This window comes from Emys orbicularis, chromosome 5, assembly GCF_028017835.1.
Source record: "Emys orbicularis isolate rEmyOrb1 chromosome 5, rEmyOrb1.hap1, whole genome shotgun sequence".
NCBI classification, from domain to species: Eukaryota; Metazoa; Chordata; order Testudines; family Emydidae; genus Emys; species Emys orbicularis.
Genome location: NC_088687.1, coordinates 62385116 through 62405304, shown reverse-complemented (window position 1 = coordinate 62405304; position 20189 = coordinate 62385116). Strand labels below are relative to the sequence as shown.

At 40.1% G+C, this 20189-nt stretch overlaps 1 protein-coding gene across 1 annotated transcript in view; it reads right to left on the bottom strand.

Annotated features, from left to right (window-relative positions):
• Window positions 1–17209: 17209 nt before the first annotated feature.
• Window positions 17210–20189, bottom strand: part of MND1 (meiotic nuclear divisions 1) — a 46679-nt gene continuing 43699 nt past the window's right edge. The window contains exons 7-8 of the mRNA XM_065405580.1: window positions 19505–19549; window positions 17210–17428 (exon numbers count right to left, since the gene is read on the bottom strand). Coding sequence (XP_065261652.1) covers window positions 17322–17428; window positions 19505–19549 — 152 coding nt within the window. The 3' untranslated portion in view covers window positions 17210–17321. The remainder of the gene's footprint in view (window positions 17429–19504; window positions 19550–20189) is intronic.

Genomic DNA, 20189 nt, shown 5'->3' with positions numbered 1-20189 from the left:
AGTCCGCTCTTCTCTCAGATAGTAATCTTAGGTGTTACATGTAAAAATTCAGGGAGAGGAGTGGTTTTTAAGTTGGTAGTGTCTTTTTTTAAACATAACTAGATATAGGGATGTACTTTTTCTTGAACAGTGGACCCAATAATGCTTTTAAAATTAGTTTAGGCCCTTCCCACTGAGACAAGACTAATTTGTATCTTTGGATTTGCAAATGAAAGGATCTGAAGTGTCTGATCATGTATGAATGGAACAGGGATATCTTGTGATCCCTGCATAGGTTGCCTCATCGCCAGAACAGCTGAACTTTCAGGTAACTAATACAATGGCATAGTAGGGGGGAAAAAATATTTTTTGGTAACCTGGGACAACCAAAAACTTGGTCCCAACAAGTGAAATGTACTTACTGCTCACCAAACTAGGACTTACCTGCAGCACAACTTTATTAAAAAAAATATTTTGGTTACAAAACTAATTTACTAAACAAAATCCTAGTTTCATGGTAGACACTCAGAACTGAGACTTAAGTTGTCTTTGCACAAGTGCTTTCAACGACAAATATTTTCCTAGACTTCAGAGTAAACATTTTCCTAGCCTTGAGGCTTTTAGAGAAAACATCTAACTGAAAAAATCCACAACATTAAGCAAACAAATACTTGATACTACCAATCTGATGATCTACTCTAGCTGGAATGCAGGCAGAAGTCCCAGAGTCCTTGCAACTCCCCTTATGCATATAGATGAGGAGTCATTTCATGGTGCTGAGGACTACAGAACATGTAATTCCAGCCTCTAGCCAGCTGAAAGAGCACAGCAGTGCAGTTGTCTGTTGGAAGGGCCTACCACACCATCAGGTCATTCTTTACAATGGTGGAGATCAAAAGCAGATTACTGCCAGTGGTATCTCAACCCACCCGAATGATGAAGACAAGCAGAAACATCTCCTAAAAGTGGGAGACCCACACATGAATTGGATAGCGCTTCTCTTCCTTAGAGTTAAAAATCCATCATGAGAGTATTTACAGCAAGTATATGGTCATCAATACCTAATAAAACCCCTGTCGATCCCAGACTCTCACTAGATGGAAACAGAAGGAAAGCTACTTGTCGGTATTCCCCCCAAGTACTCCGCACTGGCAGTAGGCTGTGCAAGACAGCAGAGCTACAAAGGGAAGAGACATTACTTCCGTAAGAACAGAAGGGCCTATCATGGATAGGTCTGGGAATCTGTGCCCTAGGCAGGCATAGGGAAAAGCATTTTGCCAGTAGCTTGAAGCCTGGAAACTTATTTCCAAAGTAGAATCTTTCTTCCGTGTCTTCACTCTACTTTGCCTTTTCCTTTCATTTTTGTTGCTTCCATCATGGAGGGCTGGAGAGAAGATAGAAATGGAGAACTAAGGCATGCACATGCTGTATGGTTACAGGTTGAAAGAAGCAAAAGAAACTTAAATAGGTACAAACCAGCCTTAAACAAAGTAGGTAATGCTACATTTCGTATTTGCATGAAGTCTTTTTTCCAACAATCGCTAAGTCCTTCATAATTAATCAGGAAGGTATTTTCTGTTTTTTTCCCCACAAAGTAAATTAAGGGGCAGTATCCAAGATAACACAGAAAGTAATTTGCAGAACTGCGAAGAGAATCTAACAGTCCTGACTACCAGGCCCAGGCTCTAACCACCAGACTTGGAGATATTAGGGCACCTGAAAGGTGGAGGGAGTAAATACTGCACCTTGCTTCTTTGTAGGATAGGAACAGAGGCAATAGATGAAAAAGTCAGTCCAATCAGGTTTTGATCCATTTTAATAGATTCTGAAATCTAGCCAGCCTGTAAGACACAGGCAGCCATTTTACAGAAGCGTTGCTTTTTCTATTAGGCTAATTTTTTGAATTGAGTTTTTCCTTCAGTGCCTTCTAGAGCACTCAGATCTGGCACAAACGCTGTTGAATTTTAGTAAGGACTTAAGCATCTGTCCTAACACCTCTTCGATAGCTCAGAGGAAAGAGGATAAAAGATTAGTCTTCCAATTCACTGTGGCTCAGTGTCTAACAAAAAATGGAAGGCACTGACACATACTGTATTGAAAAACTTACATCTTCACATATATACATGCTGTTATGAAAGGGTTTCTATTAGGGTTTCTCTCCATATTTAACATATAAGCATGTTCTCTGTGTTTAACGAATTTTTAAATGGTTGTTCATCTAGTTACATATCAGTTGATTACCCAGAAAATTCATATTACAGTGTAATTACTTATCAACCAATTGCCACAGGAGAGCACTGGCTAGCAATGTTGTGTCACAGACAGTAGGGCCCTCTCTCAAAGTGCCAGAATAAAGAACCACTATTAATATATAGATCTAAACATAACTCTTGCTAGTGCTCCTTAAACAGAGACTATTTCTTGCAAAGACCTTTATCAATCAGGGAGGGAGAAATGCCAACTACTATAACCACCGTTTCATACAGGCTCCGAGACGCACAAACCAAAACGTGAGGAAGGTGGAAGGTGTTGGAATGAATGAAAGGGAGGTGCTTGTCAATGAGTTCAGGGTATACGACACATTTGAGTAACATTTTAGTTGTAGTCCTTGGATCTCAGTACAAACACAGAGTTCAGACAATTCCATTACACTGTTTCACGAATGAGATGGTAACTTCTAAAACAGCCCAAAACAGGAGCAAGATTTGAAATTAAATTCCTTTTTTATCATCTCCTAAATTGTCATCAAGTTAGATGCAGAGTTTGTGCAGTCGTAGCAGAATGTAGGATATGCATGAATGGAACATTGTATGAGAATCACAGTTTGTATTATTAGAGAAACAGTATAAAAGGGATGAAAATAAGAGGATGTCCAGTCTAAAAATTCAGCAAACGAGAGGATGGAGAAAGACCAATAACAGAGTTTAATCTCTTACAAGGAGGCATGGGCTAATGGTCCCAAGTACAAAACCAGGAGCTAGGAACTATCGAATTCTAAACCTGGGTCTGGAAGAGACTCTTTGTTGTCACAGGCAAATCACTCAACCTCTCATCTTCAGCTTCCCTATTTTTGAGGTCACTACTACTTACCTGTCTCCAAAGAGAGCTGAGACAATTAATTAGGGGGTGCAAAGTTCTTTGAAGAGGTAAAGTGCCAAATAAAAATGTTAAGGTTGGGGTTTTTTTTTAAACTGTCTTTACTCCTCCTCTGGTCTTGGAGACCCTCATGTTTACTGTACACTAAGAGATGATGCCGGGGCCCCTTTATTCTATCCCCAGGCCACCCAGCATCCTTGGCACAAAAAGATTGAGAGAACGTGGGATGACATATATAGAGCTGGTTCCTTCCCTCCTCAAAAATAAGGTGGTGATAATTGTATATGAAAGCTCAATGCACCACCTCTCCCAGACCAACACAGTAGGTGCCTTACTGGAATTTCACAATTGGCACAATTGGAGCTGTTTGAGAAAAGACCCTAAACAGCTTTTTTGCTACGGCCATAAAAGCAATCTAGAAGAAGCAACTAGATGTGATTGGACATTTATTCTAAGTCGTCCACGGGAGTTAACCCGTTGAGTCAGGAAAACCAATGAACCTGTTGGAATGGAACAGGTGTAAGGGATCATTTGCTCTGTGGATAAGGGTGAGAAAAGAAGTCTTCCAAAGGTACCAAAACAAACTGATAAAGGCTTCATCTACTGATAAAACTCGAGGAGCTAAACACTTGGATGGTTTATGGACATTTCAAGATGGAGGGATTCCATCAACTAGATTTCCTTTCACAAAAGGGTTACCTACACTCTCAATGCCAATGCGTGCACAACAGCAGAAAAACTTACGGTTTCCTTTTGGAAAGGCAGTTTACCAGTCCGCACCCCGAAGGGTTGTCACTGCTTGTATTGCCGACATGAGTAATGGCTATGCTCGGGGCTAGAGGCCTCGGTAATTATTTTAGTTGTCAAGCATCTATCATCCTGCTCAGACAAACAAACAACACTTTAGAGACCAACATGAAAGCAGATAAAATACTTCAAAAAGCCAAAGGATGGGGTGTCATTGCCCTCTTGGTATAAAATGTGCTTGCCTCGCCATTAAACAAGTATCTTACAGTTTTCAGAGGCAAGTGTCTGAAATGACATTTTTAAAAATTCCTTCCCTTGTGTTTTTTTCCTCTTGAAGAGAATACAGTAGTAGTGTGTCTCAAGTCCCTCAATGCCCAAGGATTCCCCTTCTACTTTTACCCTTTTGTCTAGTCTCCATTTTCAGAAGGTCCCTAAATTGCAGCATCACTCCAATCAGACAAAGAGAATGTGTTTCCTCCCAGAGTCAGGTGATGCTAGTCAAGTCAGCTGGAAAACAAAAATCACTAGACTATCTCATTGCTTTGTTCTTTCCCCATCATCTCAGGTGATGACATGCTCCCAGCCCATGTCCTCCCATAAGTGGCAACGTTTGAGTGCTGAATTCCTATACCCTGCTTGGGCATGCATTCTATTCCCAGTAGATTCTCTTCTCTCCCCTTTCCCCCCTCCCCCCCCCCGCAATTATTTATGCATTTATCCAAAACAAAGTAGACCCTAGATTTGAAGAAAAAAAGAAAGAAGATTTCAAAGCTTCAATAATCAATTTGAATAAAGCTAAGGTTGATCAGAGCTGTGAAATTTTTAATCCCCTTCAATCCAGGGAGCGAGCAGAGTCCATGGACCAATATTTTCAGAATACATTTATTTGAAAGGACCACAAAACAGTTTGTATGGAATCCTAAGTCAGATTTGTCATTGAATAAACTCTCCCAACACATGCATCATGTGGGTAAGGTGCAAACACCTGTGCATAAAATTGCTAATTTGATTGAAAACTCTTGATATCATAACTTTTCCAGAGAGATGGAACAGACTATGCAGTTGCTTTCTATACGGAGGACACTGGTGATTAATCTCCAAGTGAAACCAATGCATCAATGAAAGGACCAAATAAATCTTCTGAATTCTGTTTTCCACAAACTGAAAACTATAAAAGTGCCTCTAAGAATTTTACACCAATCTCCTCCTCAAAAAGTTATATTCCAGATTCCTTTCCCACACAGATTTGATACCAAATGACCATATCTGTTGGATAAGACACAAACATGTTATAAAAACCTAGATATTTTTTCAGTTTCTCTTAAACACTATAGAAATGTTCTTCCATACTCAGATATTACATATCAATGCTCTTTCTTGTTTGACCTAGAATGAACTTTAAACTGCAAATAAGCACACAGAAAAGTTATTTATTATGCTTCCCAGGCATCCTTCACCTACTCAAAATATTTCCTATAATTCAGGTGTTCTTTTTACAAAGTATAGTGAATCACAATCATACAACAGATAAGAAAAATCCTTAACTGAAATTACTGGTGGAGAACAAACTACAAAATCATCCTTCATCTGCCTTAAAAAAATCCAGAACTCTAATGTGACATGTCAAATGCTGATATTTTGCCTGGCTTGTAGGGTTGACGTATAAGTCTATATTTCTGATTTTTTTTGGAACAGATAATGAGAATGCAAGCAACAAACACCTGTCTCCATTAAAAACTGAGTTATCCTACAAGATACTCTAGGAAACAGAAAACCACAACTCTTGCATCTCTATTCAAAAAAAATCTCCTCTTTTACCAGTCTTCAAAACTGCCAGATGCTCAGTTACCACAGGGTCACATAAGTAGCTAGAAACAGTTAGGTAGATGAGAAGTTTCAGTATTAAGAAACTTAAAAAAGAGATGCACCTCAACTTTTGACATCTTTTCAATGGTAAATTCAGAGCCTCAAAATGGAGTCTATGTTCAGACCACTTTCACTTCCAAAACACCTCCCCCCTTTCCCCAAAAAAGCTAGCCATGTTTTTTTATATACCATAAGCCCCCACTAATCTTTTACATCTTTCCCCCAAAATATCATGACCTTCATGACAGAGCTTTATCATGTTTCATAAAATACAGAGTAGGCCCTCAAAACTGGAGCTCTACAAGCCATCACATTAGGGCTGGTCAAAACGTTTAAATCAAAACTCCCCCACCCCCACCCCCAAACAGAAAATGAGGTTTCAACTACATGAAAATGTTCACAGAAACTGTTTGCTTTCCTCAAAAATATCTGATTCTTTTGTTGGAAAGCTGAAAACCAAAAGCTGCCTGGTGAAAAAATTTAGTTTTTTTTTTTTTTTTTTTGAGTGGGGGGGAGGGAGGGGGTAAAAATAAAAAAATTCTGACCAGCTGTACCTTATAGTATTTGGTCAGCATGTCACTGCTTCATCTACAAAGAAAAGACTACGTTCATTTGTTCAGGGAGCATTTCAAGGCTTTTAAGAGACCTTGTACAGAGCAGTGAGTATGTATGTTTGTTTTCTCAGCTGCTCTCATACATAGGCCCTGATTTACCAAGTTTCTAGCTGATCTCTAACCTTCCTGACATATAACCTTTTGTATATACAATTTTAAGAGACTAATTTTATTTTTGTATGTACTGTGTCCTGGTCTGTGTCACTACTATTTCTACTGAATCCAATATGTTGCTGCTTCAGCCTACTAAGGATATTCAATGCCTGATAAGTAAAATAGAGAGAAAGAGAAGAGAGAGCAAAAGGAGGGAGGAAGGGAAAGGTAGAAGGGAGAGAAAAGGGAAAAAGAGGCAGAATGAATAGGAAGATGAGGAAAAGAGAAAGGAGCAAGAGTGCCGCTTGTAATGGCACAATCCCATAGACTCATGAATATTATATTATGCCCTGCTAATCATAGCAGCGGAAGCTGCTTACAAATTCTGAAGAATCCAGTGGTTTGTGACAGATTTAACATTAGCCCATATATCTGTACAAGCTGAGCAAATGAGCTAGTCCTGGTATACTCTGTAGGGTTGTTTGTAAAACCATTTATAAACTTACAGTGCTACAAAATTACTGCATAATAACAAAAGTAACGAGTGGTCAGTTTGCCTCCATTCTTAGAAATACCTGTGGGATGAGTCTGGGGGCAGAAAACTCCATAAGAATATCCTCAGCCAATCTTCCATAAATGATTCCATGCTAGGATGTGCGGCCTTTGAAGAATGAGCCAGTTTTCTCATGGGCTTCATTTCCAACTCTGCTACTGATTTACCACATGACTAGGGACAAGCCCTGCCTCCCTGTGCTTCAGTTTCCCCATCTATAAAATGGGAACTATTACAAACTTTGTAAAGGGCTTTGACATCTACATCACAGTATACATATAATTAATAATAAAAATTGAAAACGAAATTAATACATTTACCTAAACACGCATTTATCTCACAGTATCCAGCCCTGTTGTCCGTACTCAGGCCAACCCCTTTGATTAGAATATTTTGATGCATGATGGGGGAAGGTTATATAAGGCTGTATAAGGACTGCAAGATTCAAGCTCAGTACTGTGCAAAGACTCTGTGTAATAGCCTTAAAAGAAAATCTGCAGAAGCACAGATGATTTCACAGACAGCATGGGAAGACAACATTTTTAGCTGAAGAACACTGTGGGAACAGCAACTTTAAAAAATGTATTCTGTACCTGGTTTTGCCTCAAAGTATCTGTTCAAACTCAATGTGAAGTAGGTTTACCATAAGTCTGTATCTCTTTTTGCACTAAATTGTCACTGAGCCTTACTTTGAAAGACTGACCCCAACATTACTACAGATGTGTGTAAATGTGATTGTAAGCACTGATGAAAACACATTTGCTTCTTACATGTTAGTGCCAATAGCTGTTTAATTTTAAACCTGAATCACAGTAAGGGCTTGACCTGCTGACTTTACTACAGCAGCTCAAAATATTTACCTTACATGGGCAAAGAAACCTACAGTGCAATAAAAAAAAAAATGAGGAAGATATACACAGTACAGCAGTGACAGAACCACAGGGGTGACTGCAGGAGTGAGTCTCTTTTTCACTTTCCTCTTATGTTAGACTGTTTGTTTAAAAAACCCTAGATATTCTCTTAGAAAATCTAAAGGAATCTAACTGGAACTCAGGATTGCAACTGGCTACTTGTGCTAATTTTTATTATGAATACAATGAATATAGTCCAAAACCTTTTTTCTTTTCTTTCTTTTTTTTGGGGGGAGGGGGGAAGGAGAAAAAATTGTAATCATGGTATGCTCAGTGATTTTAAATCATCAGAATACAAAATCATCAAATATCCTTTAGAAAATGTTCACTTTCCACAATGCCCTTCCTCTAGATCACATAGTCATCATTCAGATATTAATGTGATTTACAAGCTGACTGCCGCTCTAACAAGAAAACTTTCCAAATGTGAGCAGAAACAGTATTACCTCAAGCCTGCAAGCAGTTTGGGACAAGTGAGAGGTGTAAATTATCCATTCATCCCAAGCAGGTTTTGATTGACATGTATTACTGAAAGGTACGTACATCAGAAATGCAGATCACAGAGAAATAGTTACTTGTGCTAAAGAAATTAGCATTTTAGTTTCCTGCGTGCATAAATTGTCCCCCTTATTTTAGGTCTTTGTCACACATTGCATCCCACATTTGGGCATGAGCAAGTTGAGTGGTGTGCTTCCTCCCTTCTTCTCTACCCTCACAACTTTGTCTTGTTCAATAGTAGGTTAGAAACAGGTCTCACGCTGACTAACTATCTATCCACGTTCTATCCACGACTATATCTCAACTTCTCAAGCTTGCACCACTTGAACAAAGCCTTGCATGCACTGCACATGCAACAGCTGTCCTTGATATCTAACAAGCACAGGTTGTAATGGCAGACTCAGAGTAAGCTTTTATCCCAAATACAGCTAAGCTGATGCAATCTGTAATGATTTCAACCCCCTCCCCCAACAGGAAACCACAAAGCATTGTGGTTGCATCCATTCTGCTGGACTTCCTAAATTTCTTCTTGAACTTGGAAATTACCCAAAAGCACCACAATTATTTAAAAGTCCCCGTTCCAAGCAACCGTGATAGGCATTATGCGATAGCGGCTTCAGGTGTCCCAAAAAGTTCTTGCACAACAAGTTACAAGCCATGTGGATGCACCAAAACTGGTGAAGTAAGGGCATTGGTGTGTTCAAACTAGACTACTGTACAGATAAGCAACGTAAAAATCAACATCCCTTAGTGCCATGGTTCCCCCTTTTAACAAAAAATAAAAAAAAAATTGTGTCTCCCTTACAGATATTTTAAAGCTTCATGGCTTCTCACAACCAAATACCTCTTTTTAAAACAACAAACAAAAAACTGACTCATGACAGATTCAAGAGGGACACAAGAGTTTGGATGATCCTGTGACTTTATTCAAATACACAGTTTGTTTAATTATGTAATGTGATCTAATCTTATTCAGGATCAGGTTAATATTCAAAGAACCTGGCTAAAGATTCTGACTTACTGGATTTTTTGACATGTTTGGACACAGCCAAAGATTTTAGTGAGAAGAACAGGCTTGTTTCTAACTGCATAGCTGCACGTTTGGTGGAATCTCTGAGAGTGCCCGACATATATTGTTTTCCAGCATGATTTTTAGTTTTCACAGAAATCAGTGCTGAAAACTAAGACTCAAAGAGACAACTGGAAGTGAATGGAAGCAGTACTTTCATAGTTTTCTCACTGAATTCTCTGTACTCTCCTTTAACAGTAATCCAGAATTCCTAGTTTGTTAGATTTGAAAATTTGGTCTTATGTGTAATCACTTAACAGTTTTAAGAGATTTTCTTGAGCCAAGATTCTTAAGGTTGGAACAGCATCAATGGTTACCGAGAATAGGTTTTGATCTAGCTGGTACCTGGAGATTCACGTTCAAATCCAGGAAAATATTAATCAAAATGAGACTACAACTCAGGCAAATGAGTTAATATTTGTTCTTTATTAGCGTTTTGAACACTTTCACTCTGTTCTTTGAAAAGTCTGATAACGCCGGAAACATCTTGTTAATCCCTTTTCAACATGGCATCTCCAAAGACAAAGCTTCTTCATAAATCCCTCCATTTTCTCTTTCATATCTGTATTCCTACCTTGAAGTTCAGTGCATTAAATTTGCCAAATATGTCCACTAGGTAAGCTAACGAAGAGAAGAAGTCCACATTACACATGTAATCTGCAAAGTTTGTTTTCCCAAGGAGGAACATTGTCATCCAATTCAAAGACATGTAACACTTTCCCATGTGACAGCCACCTGACTTGACTGTCAAACATAAGCAGAGTGTGGTCAGATCCCATCTCTCTTCCCCCAGTATACTAAAACAATGCATGTTCACTGCCTGGGATTTTATAAAATTAACAAATTTAAGAACAATATTGAAGGCCTCCTATACTTCAAGTTGCAATTTCTTTGATGCCAAAGCTTGGCAATGAATTTTGCAGTGAGCCCTAATTGCTGCTGATGTCACTTTCTTTCTTTGTGCTGCAACCCCACTGTTCTTTCTGGGCAGGGCTGCTGCCTCAACAGTGCACAGCCCCACATACAAAGCCCAGTTAAGACCTTCCTCCACTATGAATTGAGGATTATGACCATTTCCTCAACAGTTGTTTGGGTTAGGATTTTTTTGCAAAGTAAAAGTTCTTCACCTATTGTACCTGCTTTGACAAAACTCTCAAAACACAGAAGCTGAGTCATGTTGGCTATGTCTGTGGATTCCTCAAGCTGCAATACTAAACACTGACTTTTCTTAACTTGTTCTGTCAGCTGGTCCTAGACGTTTTCTGCAAGGTCATCAATGCGTCAGCGGATGGCATTATTTGACAGAGGAATCTTGTCAGTGCTATGACTGCTTGTTCCCCAATTATAGTTCTAGATGTCTATTGCTGCTGGAAGTAGTAGTGTTTCACCAATGGTGTGTGCTTGTTCGCATTTGCAATTAGCATGGCCACAACATAAGTTGCTTCTAAGGCTTTTTGAGAAACAATTGCTTCTTTAGACATGCCTGGTTTATTTGCTGCTTTAGTTTGGCTTGAGCTGCATTTTTTCATTCAGAAACTTGTTTACAAATCCCAGGAGTTTGGTTTCCAAATGTCACAGTCATTTCCCTGGCCTCATTTACTAACATTTCCAAACAAATGAAATTATGGCTGTGGACTTTCCACAGCAATAACAAGACACAAAAACCCAAACATAATGTAACAACCATCATACTGTCTACTGTTCTTCCTTTTCTATTTATCCTTATTAAAATAATTTCTTCAGATGCATTTTGGCTACATGTAGGCTTAGCACTTGTTAAAACTCGTTTCAATAGAAAAATAAGACAGCTGTGTCTCCCTCAGCCTTCATCTCCTATCTGCAAGTGCCACTGCTGCTGGCAGTGGGAGCCTCTCTTTGCCATCTGCTCCAGCAGGGGGCCTTCAGCAGAGACTTCCTGATGAGGTAAACATTCAGCAGGAAGTCTCTCTGCTGAGGGCCCCGTGCAGAAGTAGAGGGCACAGAGAGGCTTCCAATCCTGGGTGCAGCAGCAGCAGGACAAGACGTCAATGATTTCTAAGCCTAGTTTAATAGTTTCTTAATTAGGAAAAAAAGTGAATATCAATTAATTTTTGTCCCCAGACACTCATAGCTCCCCTCTGAGCCCCCTGTGACTCCCAAGGGAGCCATGGCTCCCAGTTTCGGAAGCACTGCCTCAATAAGCACAGATCTTTTGAGCCATCATTCATGTGGCAGATAAGTGCTCTTAATTGGAATTATGCCAAACTGTGACACCACTTAGGTTTAGTAGCAGAGAACAGTTTTACATCAAACATTGGCATTTCTCCTGTAAGGATGTCACCTCTCAGATAAATTCATTAAAGTGTAGGTAAGAAAAATAGCTCTTAATCTCTCAGTGTCCCACAGCACAAGGCAAAACCCAAGAAAAAGGAGAATCACTCAAAGCCCTGTAGACACAAACTGTGTGTCATCACTTTGTTTTCGCATCATTTAGTCATGATCAATAGCATGACACATGGGCCTATATCCAAGCCTGGAGAGAGCAATTGCAACTCCAGTCAAGTCAACTGTCTTTGCCTTATACCAAGACTGAATTTGGCCCAATGTAATTAATAGGCAAAGTGTTACCTACTAATTACATTAATAATAAAATCCAATCTTTTAGATTTTGAGCTAATGAAGAGAAAAATGTTCTCCTCCCCCATTTTTAACTTTAATTAATCCCCAGATTGAGGCGACATTGTCAATTTAAAAACCACACTTCTGTCTGAAAATTTTCCACCGATCTTGTCGCTTATCACATGTAAAGTTACAATAACTGAAATATTTTTCAGTTTTTTTACTTTGTGCTTTTGACTACACTTGGATTCAAATTAATTTCAGTGTTTCACTGTAGTTGGTTTTGCCCAGTTTGTCCAAGTTTTCCACACAGCAACAGAGAGAATTAACAAAAAAAAACAAAAAACAGACACATTATATATATTAGAAATGACCAAAACAATTGGCAGAGACCTCAGGGGCAGATGTACAACTGGGTATTACATCTAACTGTTTTTTTTCTTTTTTAAACTGTGAGTTATCAGCATCTCTAAGTTACACAGGAAATGCACACAAGTGTTATGTGAACTAGAATGCTGCAAGGAAACTGCAAATGGACATAACAGAAAATGCATTTTTGCTCATTATACAGTTTTTTATAGATCCATTTTTCACTCATGTACAAGAACTCCTGTATTTCTTAACTTCTCAAACTGACTGAGAACTTTGTTGCACCCCAATTTTAGGTCCCAAAATACCAGACTATTAAAAAATAATTGAAACAAAAAAAGTCTTTAAATTAAAAATATAATACATTTCTAGCCAGAGCTTCATTGTTATGGAAGATTTAAGAATAAACATGATCGTATAGCTAATAAAACAGGAAACAAAATGAGAAATCTATATAAGGGCACTCAAAAGTCTGGTCTTCAAAGAATATTCAGACAGATGCCTCAATTTAACATTTTAAGCAAAAAGTGTTGATACAGTGACATGTCACTGTGTGTCATATCACATACCACAATTAAAAAACCAAGCATGAGAGCCCATGTCCAGACTATGAAAACGATGCCTGTCCCTAGGTTCAATTGTCAAGACACTTGCATGAGAGATCAGATCCTCCCTCTAGGGAAGTGACACATCAAGTCTGAAAACCACATGTTTGCAAGCTCCTCAGACTCTAGAGGGTATAATAAACTACTAATCCCTGAACGGGAACTAACAGTTGATTTAGTCCCACTACGCTCCTCTGTGGGTAACCTGCTCAGAAATGCATAGAAAAGGAACTGGTTGGAAAGATCATCCTTTGATTCAAGTTGATCCTCCCTCAAAACAGAGTCCAATTAGAGTTTCAACTACAGGGCCCCGTCACTGACACCACGCTGTTTCAAGCAATGCTGACATTTTCTCTGATTATGCTCAGAGTCCTGGGGAGACACCACTAAGTTTTTGGCTCAGGCTGTGGCACAATAGGGCACTTGCTTAACCTGCTGTAAGGGTTATTGATTTGTGTCTGGGAGACTTACCGCTGACTTGGAAAAACAGTCAAAAGGTTTGTGCCTCTAGGTCATTATTTTGTGCTGCAGAAACATGTGCAAATGTTAACTGTGCTCCCTATTTTCTATCAAAGGTGCAACTGGGATGTAAGGAACACCCAATTATAGTTGCACTTGACAGGAAGGATGTGTGAAGGGATGTCCAAAAAAAATCAGCATCTACCCAGGGAATTTTAAACAACTGCACTTGGGCACAAGTGGACACCGAGCCTTTTGCACCTCACTTTGCGCTGCATGGCCCCATTAACCATCATGTTTGAAGGAGCAAATGGAGGGACCCCAGCATCCACTGTTGCTTCACTGATGCACTGCATTGGGTTTATTACATGACAATATGGGGTCATTCACAGTGCAGCTATATCAGGTACCATAAATGGCCATGGGGGAGAGAGAGAGAGAGGGGAAGAAAAAAGGTGTCCTCTGCCCCCCAAGGCCCAGACCTCCTGCAGGATCAGGCTTGCCACAAGGCCTATAGGCTACGAGTGGGGTTCATGGAGTTAACAGAGACAAATTACTCTTCAGGTTCAGATTTAATTTAATTTAATTTAATTCTCAAACCAGCTACACTTCAGAGGAGGATTTGGAAGAGCCAGACACAGAGGAGCTGTGCCCTAACCACGTCACCACCACCCTGGGGGCCATGGCAACAGGAAGCTTTCAGAGTTCTGGGGGCTACCACATGGATCAGACAAGTCTGCCACCTCCAGCTGCATTAAGCATTTCTCCATGGTATCTTCAGGAAAGGGTAGTAACTCTCTCTGGGAAAGGCTGCAGCACCAATCAGTCAACAAGAGAGTTCTTTGACATTGCAGTTTCTATATCTCCTGTATCAGTGACTGCATACATATTGTCCTTAGGCCAGGGTATGCTCAGCCATCAAGGTCACCTATAGGAAGAAAAAAAGGTTCCAATCCAATTAATATATATCTATCCTTGGCAATGCTTATCACATCCTTAGGGTCCTACCAAAATCACTGCCATGAAAAACACATCGCGGAATGTGAAATGTTGTCTCCCCCTGTAAAATCAGGTCTTTTGTGTGCTTTTATCCTATACTATACAGATTTCATGAGTGAGACTAGAGTTTCTCAAACTGGGGGTCCTGACCAAAAAGGGAGTCGCGGGGGGGGGGGGGGACAAGGTTATTTTACGGGGGGAGGTCATGGCATTGCCACCCTTACTTCTGCGCTGACTGCAGATCTGGCAGCCGGAGAGCGGTGGCTGTTGGCCCAGCTTTGAAGGCAGCGCCCTGCCAGCAGCAGCACTGGTAAGGGTGGCAATACCATACCACCCTTACTTCTGCACTGCTGCCTTCAGAGCTGGGCAGTCGGACAACAGACACCGCTTTCCGGCTGCCAGCTCTGAAGTCAGCGCAGAAGTAAGGGTGGCAATACCATACCGTGCCATCCTTACTTCTGCGCTGCTGCTGGCAACGGCTCTGCCTTCAGAGCTGGGATCCCGGCCAGCGGCCACCACTCTCCAGCTGCTCAGCTCTGAAGGCAGAACTGCCGCCAGCACCAGCGCAGAATAAGAGTAGCTGTACCACATCCCCCATACAATAACCTTGCGCCCTCCCCACAACTCCTTTTTGGGTCAGGACCCCTACAATTACACCACCATGAAATTTCAGATTTAAATAGATGAAATAATGACATTTACAATTTTAAAAATCCTATGACTGTGAAATTGACCAAAATGGACTGTGAATTTGGTAGGGGCCTACACATCATCTTAGAGAAAGTTGCCCAATACCCAGGAGCGTGTCTTAAATCCTTCAGTTCTCAGACACTCTGGGCTGTTTGGGAACATTGACTGGACAGATCACCAGAGACTGGCTTCTGAGCAAGTACCCAGATTAACATCACTTTTCCAGTAGAACTCTTGCTAAAGTTAGCAAGTAAACCAAGGTGGAGACAAAGGAGGCACGTTGGCCTAATTCTCACACTGTTTGCTTGTAGCAGGCAGAACCTACCTTCTGAAAACTTGGCTCATGATCTCTGTGGCAAACTCCCAATAATTTCCAAGAGTTAAATTGTGGTGCTGCCCATCAGGGTACCAGTCCAATCACAGATATCTTTCAGCATCCTGAAATTGAGATTCATATGTCTGGATAATCAAGTGGCATGTTGCTTTACAAGACAGTAACAATGTGAAACACCATTTTGGGCTTGCTGCATCCTGCATATTGCCTTAGGGTGCAGGATGCCATTGCCAGGGGGGCTAGAAGTGGAAAATCATAAAGTCCTATCCCAGAGAGAGATTTCCAGATGACTCCCACACTCCCGGATGCTGATCAAACAAAGACATTCAGGCTTACCAATAACGCCCTCACACATTCAAACAGAAAAAGAAGGGGTGAAAGAGGAAAGGACACAGATGCTGCAGTTAATTGAAAGTTATCTTAACACCATGGACACTTGCTAAATGTAGTGAGAAGTAGATGTAGGTAAGGCCTGAATTTAGATCCATGTAGACAGATGCAAGAACAAACAGAAGTGCTAACAATGTATTAGTCTGCCAAAGCAAAAATTGCTACGAGACTTGTAGTAAAAGCCATCAAAATGGCATATACAGAAACATATGGTTCATAAAATTTACTTAGGTGTTGGCAAGGAGACTATTCTCACAGTACCCAGGTGCAGCTACACAAAATAGAAAGGAGGGGAATGATCATACAAAAATAGTTGTTTATATTTCCTTAAGCTTTCCACCCCTGTCTCTCATTCTTTTCTTTTGTATTTGATGCTGAGGTCTCTGAAAAAGCCATTCTGAAATTGGCTACTTCACTCACTCTCAATGGGTTGCGTTGGCTCCTTAGGGGCACGTGAGGCATCCCCTACAGCTGATGCTGCACCAAGATATTATTACACTTGACTCATGAGGGTAACTATCACGGAAACACATGACCTTACAATCAGTAGCACATCTGATGGTCTGGGATCAGTCCTTTTTTTGTGGCCAAGCAATGATACATCCAGTGGTCTATCACCAAGCTCATGGGTTGTTCGATATATCACATGTGCTGCTTCCTCTCAGGTCTTTTCAACAGCTTGTGCCTGTTGCATTTCAGGAAGCAAGTCTACTCCCCAATCTGTTTGTCTCAAGGACTATTCATTGTCCCTTACCAGTTCCACCCTCCCTCCTACATTACTTCCCACAATCAGCCTCCGAACGTTGTCCACCTTCTCTACCTCTGGGATGATTAGTAGTTTTGGTCATTATTTCTTATGATGGTGTCATTATCCAGATCAACCCGTCTACTCCCTGCAACTTACTTATCCTGATTCAGACTTTGGGATGCTGGACTAAGTCTTCTACAGAGTATGTGACTGGCGCGTCAACACGGTTAGGTGGACATGTATTGGTTGACTAGGATGGTTTGTCCTCATCCATATCAGTGGAAACTTCCTTCCTTCCAAGTCCTCCAATGTTATTCCCATTCCACAGACTCTTCAGCAGAGTCAAACTGCTGAACATGCCTAGATGGGAATTTCTTGGAGATTTTGGCTTCCTCTTGATTGGGCTCATCCTGGTTCTTATAACAAGCAAACAGAAGCATGAAGACCAGGACCTTATGACAACTACCCTGCACAGCCTTCCTTAATACTTGGGCTAAATCACTCAATGCCAGAGTGAGAGAGTGTTCTGGAAGTAATGCGGGAGGGGGAAACAAAACCGACAATGTATTGTTTACATTTTATTAACATTAATGAAAAGTGCAACTAATACAAGGGGGTGTTTGGTTTGGTTTTGAAAAGCAACACAGACAAATGTCAGCTGAGCAATATTAAATAAGATATGTACACTGGTGTCAGTATCACATCAATCAATATAGTCAAAGTCTTCTGGAATCCCAAAACTTTTGTCAATTCTGTTCTCTTCAAATCCAAATTTCCGTTTGGCCCAAGATTTTATTGCAAAGATATTATCTGTGAACAGAGTGAAGAAATGTTTCAGTTCACAAGCAGAATGGGGGCACTAGATTCCTCACTACTGTAAACTCTTCACCACCTCTGGAAACATCCGAAAAAGCACAGAGCTGCAAAGCTTCTGAATATAATTTACTAGGTAGGGCTAAGAGGGGAAAGAGGAATCAAATACTTGTTCTGTTTTTATGAATAACTGAGCACTGCTACAAATGCTAATGAGGCAAATAGGGTTGGTAAAAATGTGTGCATAAAAATAAAAATTATGCTCAAAATGAGTTTTTAGCCACTATTATGTCCTTAGCTATAAATTCTGTAGCTATTTTATTTTGTATAGTTAAAATATTACTTAAAAGATTAGAAAAAATTGGGCTTATACAGTTGTTATTTTGGGGGAGCTTCTTCACGGTTTATGAACAGAAACTTGAAAAGGTGTAGGCTTTTAAAAAATATTCCTATCTGATTATTTTCACCCAAGAAATATTAGCAATATCAAATCTGTTCTTCCCTGATTATGCTGAGGACCTGCTGAACATCCTAAAGAATGTGCATTTTCTGTGAATTCTCACAACTTAATTTATTAAAGTGTTAATAATTGAAGCCAAATAGCTGTAACAAAACCAAACTGAAGTGTTTCAAACAGTCTGATAAAGAATCCTTTCTCCTCTCAATTATCCAAATGTCTCTTGCCTCTGATGAGGTCATAATTTTACTTGATCTCCACTCATTTTAGGGCTGGTGTAGTCTAGCTTGTAACTGAGCCAGCTGTCCTGCACTGGTGTAAAGGTAAAAGTTCAGTATATCCACACTGAATCATGTTAACAACCTTTGCAAGTTTTGCCATGCACCTGCAATGTGCTGTTCTAAAAAATTACAACTGCAATGCCGTGAGGGTAGCTACTTCACAGTTCCCAATACAGCCTCCAGAAGCAGTGTATTCTGGGTGACTTTTCAAAAGGCCACCAGTACACTGTGGAGCACTAGTCAGAGGACTAGTTTAATTAGTGGTCTTTTGAAGTCACTGAATACATTCTTCCACTACTATTGAACAGTTGAATAAGGGCTAGTCTACAGTGGCAACGTTAAAGCGCTGCTGCGGCAGCGCTTTTACGTGGCTTGTGTAGTCACAGCACAGCGCTGGGAGAGAGCTCTCCAAGTGCTGTAAAAACAAACAAAAAACCACCTCCATGAGAGGCACGGCTCCCAGCGCTGGTGCACTGTCTACACTGGCGCTTTACAGCGCTGAAACTTGCTGCGCCTACCAGTTCTCTGTTTCTAGAAAAGATTGGGCTATTCACTTACTATACAGTGAACAGGGACAAATTCTGAAAAAATGTAATTTACAAACACAATATTCCCACCAATTAAAACTCAAATGAAAAATACACATTGTTTGCTCTGCAAAAGGGCAATATGTAACACAAATCACCTGCAGAGCAAAAGGGAGGGGAAATAATGGGTAAAATATTTCCATAAGAACATAATGCAGTAACCTTCTTCAAAACTGCAACAGCTTATAGATTTCATCTGTGACGCTGAGCAAACTCTACATACTCTAAGCAAGAATAATTACTTTGTCACTCCACATATATATTTGCATCTGAATGCACACCAGCGACAACAAAACCTCTATATAGCATTGTAAATTTTAAACACATTAAAAATGTAAATTAAGATTAAATTCATAAAATAATTCAGGTAATTTGCTATGCCAGTGCCAACCACATCACTAACATTAAGGGACTTCTGCTATTGAAGTCTCCTGATATCAACTGTAGAAATTAGCTCCAGACTGAAATCTGGCAAACCAAGTTTCTACTAGGAGAGGAAGTCTGCTGTCCATTAAAAAAAAAATTAAACTGGTAGGTTGTGAATTATATACATGAAACACACACATCGATGCACCCATTTCTAGGGGGGTTATTTCCCTGCACTTCCAGAATCAAGGCTCATCTTAGCTGAAAAATTACATATAATTTAAAAGCCCTATAAGTCACTGAGCAGAACTTTGAGTTGAGTTTCGCTATACTCAAGTGCCATAATTAGGAATGTTGTTGAACACTGCAAATGCATACCCACCAGTCCATCTGTTGGCTGCTTCCTTGGCGACTTTGTTTGCTTGACCTGAAAGAGAGGAAAACCATGTGCAGTCACATAATTTAACAAGTGCAAAACAGTGAGATGATGTTTATATTGATACAGTTCCTATGAATCCACTGACCAGAATGAAGATATTCATCTGTGGCTTTCAAATATGTCTTTTTTAAGTTTCAACCATGCCCCAAAACAAGGTTAATGAAAAATCATTAACAAAGGACCATAAAAGATACCATCTGAAGTGTCAAAAGTATTTTTAAGAATGTATTTTAAAAGAAAATAATTCTGGTTTAGCCTGCTTGGTGGCTCAGCAATAGTGCTCTGCACAGCTATGTGGGAGATCTGAATTAGGTCCATGGGCTGGAAGTGCTGCAGGGACAGCTGCCTCTTCTCTGAGAGAGAATGCTTGGCATTACTCAGGAGCAATCTCTCTCACCTGTAAATATTCTTATTTCTGTAGCATCACAGGTGTGCACGACTCTTTAGAGAAAAAGCACATCGCAATGGTAGTGGCCTGTGAGGTAAATCCAGTTGTGTATCATGTGCCTTAGAAGAGGGAACCAGAAAGGTTCTCAGGACTTCAAAGATATTAAGGACCCCTTTGATGAGACAGATAGAATAACGTTTCTGGATAACAAATGCAAAAATAAAGTTTAAAACACTTTTT